General features: G+C 45.7%; 1 protein-coding gene and 1 long non-coding RNA gene across 6 annotated transcripts in view; one reads left to right on the top strand and one right to left on the bottom strand.

Moving 5' to 3' along the window:
• The window catches only part of LOC139757250 (adenosylhomocysteinase-like 1), a 338,517-nt gene that overhangs the window by 262,417 nt on the left and 64,050 nt on the right, over positions 1-12,050 (bottom strand). For 2 of the 5 annotated variants that reach the window (XM_071677533.1, XM_071677531.1), the window contains exon 2: positions 1,027-1,062. The exons of the other annotated variants lie outside the window; for them this stretch is intronic. In XM_071677533.1, coding sequence (XP_071533634.1) covers positions 1,027-1,062 — 36 coding nt within the window. The remainder of the gene's footprint in view (positions 1-1,026; positions 1,063-12,050) is intronic. 5 annotated transcript variants of the gene reach the window in all.
• The window catches only part of LOC139757251 (uncharacterized), a 151,611-nt gene that overhangs the window by 116,181 nt on the left and 23,380 nt on the right, over positions 1-12,050 (top strand). The window lies entirely within an intron of this gene.

The following is a 12,050-nucleotide window of genomic DNA, read 5'->3' as shown; positions in this document are numbered from 1 at the left end:
GGAACAGACGAAGTCGCTATGGCCGGAGGCTGCTTTGATTGAGGACACTCGCCGAGAAGGACAACATGACCCTTAACTTCGAGAGGGAACTGATCGCGAACATCAAAGGCCAACAAGGAAACAAAAAGGTTCTAAGAGCACACTAACAAGGAACACGCACAGAAAAAAATATATATATGACACCGCCAGTTATACAGAACAAGGTCAGGGAAAGGCCAGAGAAAGTCTTGTCACCCGGCCAAGCCCAAGGAATCCCCCATCCCCACCCAACAAATAAAAGCCTGGGGACAAAGCAAGATAAGGTCAGGTTGTGTGAAGACATGAGCGACACCGTGTGGGAAACAATAACACACAACACTGGTGGGTTGTGATCACCACAACACCACCGTTACCACCACCACGCACCACCACCAACACCAACACAGTAAACAGGATACTCAACCTTACAGCATCACGGGCCCCCACACTATCCTTGTTAGTTAATGTCAGGGGAGCAGTAAGGCGCTACGCGGGCACTGTTACCTGGGGAAGGACGGATAAGAACATTAAGCCAACTTTGGGGAGGGTCAATATACACACGCTTCTTACATGGGGGGTGAGGTGGGCGGGTCAATATACATGGTTTGCTGGCAAGCGAAAAAAAAAAGCAAGTTTACATGGCTAGTTGGGATGTGTTCACTGGTTACGTGGGAGGAATTGGAATACCTTCAGCACGACCACTTAACCCACCTTCAGCGTGAAGACTTAACAGTCTTAAGTACGACGATCTAAGCCCTTGCGTACGATGACTTAAAGCCTCACGTAGGACAACGAAAGTCATCGTACTCAAGGGGTTAAATCGGGGTCCTCAAGGACTTCAGTCGTCTAGTTCATGGTGGGGAAGTCATCGTCCTAAGGGGACATATGGCATGGTGAAACAGACAAATTTAGTTGCTATGTGAAACGGGCTGAACTGGCTAAATGTGGGTAAACTATGGTTTACTTGCGGGGAGGGAAGGGAGTTTTCAGGGTCAAGTGTAAACTTACGGTTGGAGTACTCGGCTTCTTCCTTGTTTTCACACCCTGGCAATAAAAAGCAAATGGAAATTCTGTTTAATTAACATGGGTATAATACCTACCTAAAACTCTAGTAATAACTTGTCTGTTCTCCATATACATGTCAAATACAAAATAAAATCAATGTTCCCAGCATAAGTATTCAGTCTTATGAAAAAAATGACATGTTAAATAGCTTGAATAGTAAATAGTAGGCTAAATAAGTAACGTATGAGTCAGCCCTGAAAAGTAAACATCAGTTACAGAAAACGCACATAACCTCGTAAGAGAAAACGAGTCATTCTGTGGGGGGAGACATTTCTTACATGATACAAACTCTGCAAACACTATCATTTCACTTAACAGAAATTTACAGATGAGACAAAAAATAAAGGAATAAGCAGTAATATGATAAAAAGATGTATTTCTAACCACAATCACTCAAATTTTTGTCCAGTTCAACTATATATTTGTACTCTTTTATGGTTAATCTTTACCTTGACTATACTTTACAGCCCACATTAAAAATAAGCATGAGAAAATAATTGATATGCTGCCCTCAGCGAAATAAAAATGTTTATTTTACTAAACATGAACAGAACTCATTTGGCTCCTCCTGCGCTGGTAATAAATACAAATAAAAGATTTACAGAAAACGGACACGATTGAACTAAAGAAAATGAACTATATTAGAGGGATACTTCCTTAAAGTTAAATATATACAGCAAACACTTTATTTTGATGGGGAAAAATTTATACATAGCATGAAAAAACAAAGCATGAAAAACAAAGCATGTTGAAAAGGAGTCACAAGCAATACATAACGAGTCATCCATAGAAAATGAAGCCAAATACTGATCCCGCTGCCATTATTATCATGTTTCAGGTTCAGAGGTAAAACCTAATCTTGGGAGAGTTGAATTGTTGATCTTGAGGACACTTCTAGAATATGTGATAAGAGCGGCCAATTTTCTACTATCAATCATGCAACTGTTCCACGTCGTCCCCACAGGTCTCCACATGTGGTTGATATATTAACACATCCCCTTGTCATCTTACATTTTATTCCTATAATGAAAGCTTGATCTAGTTCTCCTTAAGACTGAGTAGAAACTCTCCTAACCAATGTCGAGCCTCTCCACACCTTCAGATTTGGGCAGAGCTTCTCCTTTCCCTCATGACGTCGTAGAACCTCTCCTCTTTCTTAACCCTATATAGGAACTCTCCTTCCCAAGTCTTTAAAACCTCTCTTTCCTTACAGACAACACAGAACTCTCTCCTCAAGACCCGTAGAACCTCTTCTCTCCTATAGACTACAGAATCTCTCCTTTCCTTTAATGTAACAATCCCATTCCCTATGGCTGTAAAACCTCTTCCAGTGGACAAATACTCTATACGAAACAAATCACCTAAAATCAACAACTGAAACCCAAGCAAAAGTCACACTTGTGTTACCCAAAATGCGTTCAATAAGAGAGAAAGAGAGTTCGGGACGCAGGGGGTCCAACGCTCGTTTAGAAATCTGTCCAATGAAGCAACGTAACGTTTGACCTTTAATGACCTAGACTTGTCTGAGCGAGCGACCTTACACGATCTATAATCCTCTCCTCTTGTGACACGTACCAGATCGCTCTGTCACTTGAGATCTTACCATTCTGGGCACGGCGTTACAACCCTTCAGCACTGCGGTACAACCCCTGAGCGCAGCGGTACAACCCTTAAGCAAGAAAGTGCGACCCCTTACCACGAGGCTGCAACACCTTAAGCACGATTTTACGACCGTTTAGCATAACGGTAAGATCCTTAAGCGCGACGCTGTGACGCCTGGGTGAGACGGCGTGACCTGTGACCTAATTCTTCAAGGGTCATCTTAAGGCGAGGCCAATCATGCCCTAAAGTCCGGCACGATAAAAAAAAGGGGGGTCGTGACCCAAGGTAGTAACCTAGTAACCACTGGTCGTAATGTCGTACCCAAGAGCCGTAACGTCATGCACTAGGGTCGTATCGCTGGTGTCAGGGGTCGTACCGCTGGTGCCAGGGGTCGTACCGTCGTGCTTGCTTGAGGGGTTAACTGACATGAGATGCTCTTGACCTAATGACCTTCCACGACCTACATTCCTCTCTCCACCTGATGACCTCGACCACTTTGGACTCCTCCCCCTGCAGCCTGTGTGACCCAGACCCACACTTTCAATGACATTCAGAGTTTCTATTCTAAATGTTAATATGTGACGTTATAACTCATACTCCCTCACCACAAGTTAACAATTCTAACCTTATCAACCCAAAATTTCACCCTTTCCACAGTTCATGAACGTCGAGTGAAAATCATTCTCATCTAAATGAACAAAAACACCATAACTGATGCATGACTATAAACAATGTTTTACCCAGAACACCATAACAAACAAACACAGCAGAGAGACTATAAACAATGTTTTACACGGTACACATAACAAACAAAAACAAACACAGCAGAGAAAATAAACAATGTTTTACACAAAACACAATAACAAACAAACATCTGAACCTTTTTATTCATGTCAATACGTGGAAGCTTCTCTTTAAAACTAAATACATGACGCACTACAGCATAAGAAAGTTAAAGTGGCATTACGCCCTAGAATTAAAACGCCAGACCTCTATACGACGGAGCAAATCATTGCGTAAAAGTTACGAATGTCACAACTGAAATATATAAAACTTGTCATTGTAAGAATTCAATTGTTACACTTGCAAGTCTGAAAACTAGAAAGAACTCTCTGTGAAATGATAATTAGTCTGTATACTAAGTTCAGTACAGAGGACTTCGATATATTTTCAAATATGCAGGTAATTTTAGACAAGAACCACGTTTTCAAACGAGAAATTACATTACATATATATATATATGACTCCATTTTCTTTTATTTAACAAAAGTGGTCATCATTATTCTTCCAAAATAATGACCAACAATCTTTTATTACAGCTAAGTGGCCACCACCACCACATTATCCCAGACACATTGTCATTCTCTCCTGCTCCAGATAAACAACCAATGCTCTTATGTTTCACAATAACCAAAATCATCGACAAATGACGTTCTTAGAAACAAGCACATCCAACGACAACTCAAAACCTTTGAAGGAAATAGAAAAAAATATACATATATCTCGAGAGGACTTCGCTTCCCCCACCCGACCCCTCCCCAAGTGCAAAATCAAATCTCGAACACATGAGGATTACATGTAACAAGGTCCGTCCGTCCGTCCGTCCATCTACGGTACAACTACAGCTGTAGCGGCACTCAATGCCTCTCTGACGTATCCCCGACGGAGTACTCTCAGATTGCAGTCAACTTTTAAAGGTGAACCTCAACAGACATGATGAGATGCTGTCTGCCCCCTTCGAAATTCCAACCTGGCCCCGCGGCCACTTACTGTAGTACAGTTCGGTTCACCTGCCACTTATTGTGGTACAGTTCGGTCCAGCAGCCACTTACTGTGGTACAGTTCGGTCCAGCAGCCACTTACTGTGGTACAGTTCGGTCCAGCAGCCACTTACTGTGGTACAGGAGTTGCCAGTCATCCCCATTTAATGCGACCCTTCCCTACCCCTGGTGCCGATGCATGACCCCACAAAGGCACACAACACCTCATCCCGGATTTCATGAAATGCTTTAAATCTCTCTAATTACTTTGGCTTAAGGTTTAAAACCCCGGCGATCCTCTGGGATGAATTCCCGGGTCCTTATCAGAGAGACACGGGCGACGCGGTATTGGGCAGCTTCGCCATGGAAGATATGAGAGAAATTCGTCGTATTACCATCGCAGCCACGACGTCCGCGCATGCGCGTACAGATATATGTTGCAGGAGACCCCCTGTGAAGCGCACGAAGTGTCAAACCATTCAGTCGTCCAGCTCCAGCCAACCTAGCCTGTGGCCTGACCCCGTATGTCCTGCGGTAGACATCAGCGCAGACCGAACACACACACACACACACACACACACACACACACACACACACACACACACACACCTAGAAAAACACGTCTAGAACAACAGAGAACTTGAACCAACTGATATCTGATCTAGACTAACTGAGGACTAGACTAACAGACACACACACACACACACACAAACCGTGACAGAGACAAACAAACACAGACAAACACCGAGACAGACCCAAGCAAACAGGGACACCCCGAGATAAACAAACAGAAACAAAACACCCAAGACAAACAGACACTTCAGACTGACAGACACTTGTAGGAGAGATACAGACAGACAGACAGACTGATACCAACACAGACAACGTGGACAGACGAGGTTGGAGGGTGTCAGTTGAACAGATCAATACAGCCCTGCCTACCGTCCATACAGGGAGCCTCACTGGACTGTACGTACACCTGGCCTTTGATCACACATGGCCACCATTTCCTCCCCCCATTGTCTGTGACCCTGACCTTCGACCTTCTTTTTTAACTTTTTTTCTTTTGGACTGGATATCTTCTATCTGGAAGGTTCATCAGTGAAGTTATAAGACAGGAGCAAGTGTATGTGTGTGTGTGTGTGTGTGTGTGTGTGTGGGGGGGGGGGGGGGAGACAGGACTCTATCGCACGGAAACCATTATTCCTGGCTCAGGTATCAGGCCCTCTGAACCTTGACATTTTACCTGAAAATCAAAAGAGGTTGTACCTTTGCCCACCTGGGGGGGTTGTGTGGAAGGGGTGGATATCCGCTCGCGATATTTGCCCAAGACGGGTTTTCTGAGACGAGCAAATACTGCAAGGCGGGCACCTGAGGGGAGGAGGGGGGAGGTTGGACGAATGACAAGCCTCACAGCCGACCAGTTCCTCAATCTGCTAAATGACCCTCCGTCCCCACCCGCGCTCCTCCGACGCCTTCATCGCGCATGAACGTACACGCATGAACCTGCGTGACACCGTTCACCATGACACTGAACGCCCTTCCTCTCTCTCTCTCTCTCTCTCTCTCTCTCTCTCTCTCTCTCTCTCTCTCTCTCTCTATCCACCCCGAAGGTGCAGTGGAACATTACTACATCAACCGCTGCACCATGCCAGTGAACGGCGCCTCCCTCTCCCACGTCGGGATGCATGACTATCCTCCCATCTGCGAGCGTACGCCGATAATATCAGCAATATTCCATCCATTCTGAGAAAACTGGGACGAGAATCTTTTCAGGTCAGTGATGGGCAAGTGAGGCGCGTGGGACGCACACTGCATACATACATACATACATACTTACATACATACATACATACATACATACATACTAACTCTATATACCACCTCAGAGCAACACACACACACACGCACCAGTACACAAAGATCATCATCATCATCATCATCATTATCATAATAATAATAATAACAAAAATAATAATAATAATAATAATAATAATAATAATAATAATAATAACAATAATAATAATAATAAAAGCTCAAAGTTCCAGACGGGGTTAAGACAACTATCAAGCCAAATTTTTTTTTTCCAACAACCTGAGCGAACAGACAAGGGGAAACCCCGCCACCCTCATGGGGGGGCGGCCAGAGCACCCTACCCCCCCATTACACCACCTCCCCCTCCCCAACCCCCCTAGGAACAATGGGTCAAGGATAACACCAGCTTCACCTCCTCCTCCCCCCCTCTCTCCTCCTGCAACTATCCTCATGTTCATCACAGGATGAAGGACACACTACCGTGAGTATATATATAACACGACCAAAATTTAAATAAAATCATAATTTCAAAACCTCAAGAAAATTGATCAAACTTGGCTAAAAAAAAATACACTTCCAGTGATTTGATTAAGAAATACATCACTTAGAATGTATTACAGTTGATTCTGAAGAACTTGCAAGGAAAAAGAAAATGGGAAACGAGACAATGAAAATGTGTCGGGGCTGAGGCGAGAAGCGACAAAAACAATGGACGCTCCCGCAGTGAGAAGTCGTCCTTGTCACTCTCTGACGACCGCAAAGTGGCAACGACCGTAGTGGTAGTAGGCCAGTTAGGCTGTCACTAACTGGAACGAGCAGTGCATGACGTGCTATCACACACACGCGCGCGCGCGCGTCTCAGTAAAGAAGTGTGGTTAGCGTTACTCACTATGAGTTGCCATCGGGCCCAACCCCGGGTTCGAATCTTGGGCGAAGCGCAGTCAGTCTGTCAGCCCTCATCCAACACAGGCGTTCATCATTCCCCCAACTCGGGTATGAAGGATACTGTACCAAGACGCAATATCCTCCACTGACCAGGACTGACTCGAAAGGATTTCAGGATGGGAACACCAGCGAGCTAGGACTCCAGCCTGGGGACCTGGAAACGGGGACTGGTGACCTCCGAGTGGAAACTAAGTACCTCTTAACTGGGAACTGGAGACTGGGGACTGCGACCTGCGGAATGGGGAACTGGAACTGGGGACTGGTGACCTCCCACTGGGAACTTAAGTGTCTCTTAACTGGGTACTGGAGACTGGGGACCGCGGATTGGGGGGACAGGGGGATCTGGCAACGAGGGCGTGGGGACTCAGACTTTTTCTTCAGTATGAGAGGGTAATTTCCCTTGACACTAATATAAACGCAGAGCCACGTAACAAAATCGTACCACAGTGGTAGATCGTACGCAACACATGATCTATACCGTAAGACGTAATATGAAAACCCTGTAAGAGACGCAAAACTACTGAGAGTGACGCAACGACCAAACTTGTGCAACGCAATAATCATATACGACTGCGTATATCAAGAAAACCCAACTTATCGTCCGACTCAGTAAACAGCGAACGTAAAAAAATAATTTTACCTTGGGATAAATAAAAAGCCACGAGGCAAAAAAAAAAAAAAAATTAAGATAAAATTCTCTTGTCATGCTCAGGTCTTCAAAAAAGAAACAAAAAAAGAAGGAAAAACTAAAAAAGACGAACTGTTTAAAAAAGAACGTGGCTGAGACACAGCTGTTGTCCCTGGAGAAGAGGAGAAATAAGAGCAATGTATTAAATACAACAAGAACAGTTATGCGATTGATAAATCATAATAACTTTATCTCTTGATTTATTTTGATCTAGTAATTTCTTCTCTCGATCAATTTCGATTTAGAAATTTCTTCTCTCAATCAAAGTCCTTCAAAAAGAGAAAGGGGGTGACGGTGGGAGGAGGAGGGGGGAGGGAGGGAGCTTATAAAGGGAGAGGTTGTTGTTGTTGTTGTTGTTGTTGTTGTTGCTTTAGTCATACTCCGACAGCAACCTTGTAAGTGGAGGGAAGGTGGAGGGGGAGGGGAGGGGTGTCCTCTCCCGCCGTGGCACAGGAATGCCAGCATCCTTGACAGGGTGGACTGGGGGGGAGGAGGAGGAGGAGGAGGAGGAGGAGGAGGGGGAGGGGGAGCTGCCTGCAGCCGTGACGGACCGCGGAGGAGGGGAAGGAAGGGTGGGGGTGAAGGGAGGGGCGGCGGCCTGACACGTACTCTGCCGAAGGGGCCCTGCATGCAGCAACTCGCCCGGGGGGGGGGAGGAATTCCAGCACCTGTGATGGGAGAAGGAGAGAGAGAGAGAGAGAGAGAGAGAGAGAGAGAGAGAGAGAGAGAGAGAGAGAGAGAGAGAGAGAGATCCTGCCCAGCAACGGGACTTGCAGCATCCGTGATGGGACCAAGACTGACGGGGGTCCACCCTCCAGCTCCACACGTCTTCTTTTACTTAACCAAAGACAAAACAAAAAAAAAAAAAACGACTCGTGTCTCTTGTGTACCTTCGTTCTGGCCGAGACTGACGTGTGTGTGTGTGTGTGTGTGTGTGTGTGTGTGTGTGTGTGTGTGTGTGTGTGTGTGTCCGGCCATTTACGTCAGGCAGATATCTGCGTATTTATGCCATTGTGTTGAGGTGCGGCCTGAGGTCAAGCCTGGGGCCAAGACGGACGTCGCGAGCGGCGGTTTGCGGCAACAGCAACCTCTGCTGGTGGTGGTGTGGTAGCGGCGGTGGTGGCACGCTAGGCTGACACAAGCCCTCCCCATCACCACCACAACGTGCGGTGGTGGTGAGGAGGAGAGGAGGACGTACGCAACACTCGAGGAAGCACTCGCCACACCAACAACAGAAGTGGTGTTCAGCAAGGCTGCGGTGAGGGGTGAGCCACGACGACATTAGCGGTAAACACCAGCCCAGGGCTGAGGATCACAACGCCAGAAGCGCCCCCTCTCCTTGACTATGCTCTCCCCAAGTCAAGACTTCCCACGAACAAGCTCTCTCTCTCTCTCTCTCTCTCTCTCTCTCTCTCTCTCTCTCTCTCTCTCTCTCTCTCCTCCACCTCAACACACGCTTCTCCCCATCTCAACCACTGCATGATAAAAAGCAAGAACTGCAACCTTCATTTTCCACAACTTCCTTCAGTGTTTAGATCAATCAAGCCACCCAGTACTTTGGTACGAAGAGAGAACATTTCAAATATAGCATTGAAGGTGAACCATCGTACTTTAAAATTACTTTCCCTAACGGATTAAGGAATAACGCCCTAACTGTGCGTTACTGGTGGACAAACGACCAAGCGGGACGTTAACACCAAGTCGGATTTCCGCTGCACCAAACGGAAGAATTTGGTACTACGAAGTGCGCGTAGCACACGCCCACCGCGCCGCGCCCGTCGGATGTAGGCACCGACGCACTGAAGTTACAACCAAGGTCATCCAGACCTATAACTGACTCTCTAAACCTTCCTGAAACAATCTCACAACTGAAGCTGAAATAATCTGGTGTGAAGTTTCCGGATATCCTAAAATGAGGTGACCTGAGGGTTTCCAGACATCCTTAAATGAGCTGGCCTTGGGGAGTTTCCAGACACTCTTCAAATGAGGTGACCTGAAGGTTTCCAGACATCCTTAAATGTGCTGGGCCTTGGGGAGTTTCCAGACACTCTTCAAATGAGGTGACCTGAGAGTTTCCAGACATCCTCAAATGAGCTGGGCCTTGGGGAGTTTCCAGACACTCTTCAAATGAGGTGACCTGAGAGTTTCCAGACATCCTCAAATGAGCTGGGCCTTGGGGAGTTTCCAGACACTCTTCAAATGAGGTGACCTGAAGGTTTCCAGACATCCTTAAATGAGCTGGCCTTGGGGAGTTTCCAGACATTCCTTAAATGAGTTGACCTGAGGGTTCCCAGGCCAGGAGATTACTGCAAGAACCACCTCAGCCACAAAGAGCATCAAGTCTGGCGGACCAACATTTTCACCAGGTCCTCATGCCTTACCCGGACGCCTGCTAATATAACTCGATATGTATGACTCAGGGACGAATACAGTCGTCATCTCCAAAACCTGTAATTTCCAAACTCAAGGTAACGACCGAGTCATCCAGGCGACCTTGGCAATGAAGTGAAGGGCGAGAAAACCCAGGTGTTTGTGCCTTCCCAAAACATGGCCAAGAGGATTACTGGCCAAAAGGGAGAGAGAGAGAGAGAGAGAGAGAGAGAGAGAGAGAGAGAGAGAGAGAGAGAGAGAGAGAGAGAGAGAGAGAGAGAGAGAGAGAGAGAGAGAGAGAGAGAGAGAGAGATCAACGGAGGCAACTTTTCATGCAATGATTTCTTTTGTTTGTGTCGTTACTGGAACTTTCCAAAATAAAACCTGGCATTTGGCGCAAAGGTTAACGCATGAGCGATTGCTATGCTAATGGCGCTGGCATCCGGGCCAAACGCAAGACGTGATGATAAAGGAAAGAGGGGAAAATATGAATAAATGAAGTAAAGCAGATAAGTATATAAATCTTATTCAATACAAAGAAGGTCCAGATTCCAGCGCACACTTATACAACTGTATTTCTTTTGACCTTATACCTTATGTGTCCTGCAGTTAAGACATTAAGTCCATAATATTTTCTAGTACAATTCCTACTGATGTTGTGCCTTTACCACAAGTCTAGCATCCAGTGGTGTGACACTGTCTTTACGCAATCCTCGGAAGGGTCGTATCCATGACAGATCTACCCATACGAACGCCGCTCACGCCACCTTACACAACCCACGGCAAACCGACCTGCAAGTTAATGAGTTAACGACCCTCCTGGGCCTCTAATGTTGCCCAATAATGCACCTTTATTATGGAGGTTAACCCCTGACAAGCTCCCAGAGTAGAGGAAATCCTAGTGGGTGGGTTACGCTCGGGTATAACCTTCCAAAATGGTAACGGGAAAATAACGCATATAAAGGCCACGTAATGTGAACCAACTCTTTCTTATATGTCAGGGGTGGGGTGTATATATATATATATATATATATATATATATATATATATATATATATATATATATATATATATATATATATATATATTTGCTTGCCGCTTCCCGCCTTAGGGAGACCGCCAAGAACAGACGAACACCGGCCCCATTTGCTTACATTCACTCTCTAGTTGTGTTGTATAATGCGCCGACTGCGCAGTCTATCATCCACAGCCAAACCCCAGCGACTATTCTGTGGTTTCCCCTGACTGCTTCAAAGGATCTGGTTCAGCCTCTCCCCTGAATAATAATAATCATTAAATCAGCCCCTAATTCCACTAGCGTGGAGCTGGTTCATTACTGGGCTCGACAATTTCTCAAAGATTTGCCCTCGACCCACTCGCAGTGTATCAAACTGAAACGTAACCTTTCCCTTACATAAGTGCTTCAAACAATTTCGCTCCGAGATCTAAACTGGTTCGTCAAAGCGAGACTTACGACTCTTGTTATCCTATCCGCACACAAATGCTTCCATTGTCTTGAGGATTCACATCTTGGGTTCGAATCGTTCAAATCGTAGAGAGTCATCGGGAGGATTTTTCTATCAAATCAACCTTACTGACGTTTCCCTACAGCGTATGTATCTCTTGACTAACATCTGCATCCGCCAGAGACCCCCAAAACTTTCCCAAGGGGAAAAAGATATGTAAATCCCTTTTAAAGGACTCGTTGTAACGCAGCCTTATATACGGACACCTTCTTAAGGGTATGCTTATCTCTACGTTGATCCTGTAAGCTACTATAACAAAGC

This window comes from Panulirus ornatus, chromosome 25, assembly GCF_036320965.1.
Source record: "Panulirus ornatus isolate Po-2019 chromosome 25, ASM3632096v1, whole genome shotgun sequence".
Taxonomy (NCBI): Eukaryota; Metazoa; Arthropoda; class Malacostraca; order Decapoda; family Palinuridae; genus Panulirus; species Panulirus ornatus.
Note: the sequence above shows the minus strand (reverse complement) of the source record. Positions and strands in the feature narration are given on the sequence as shown.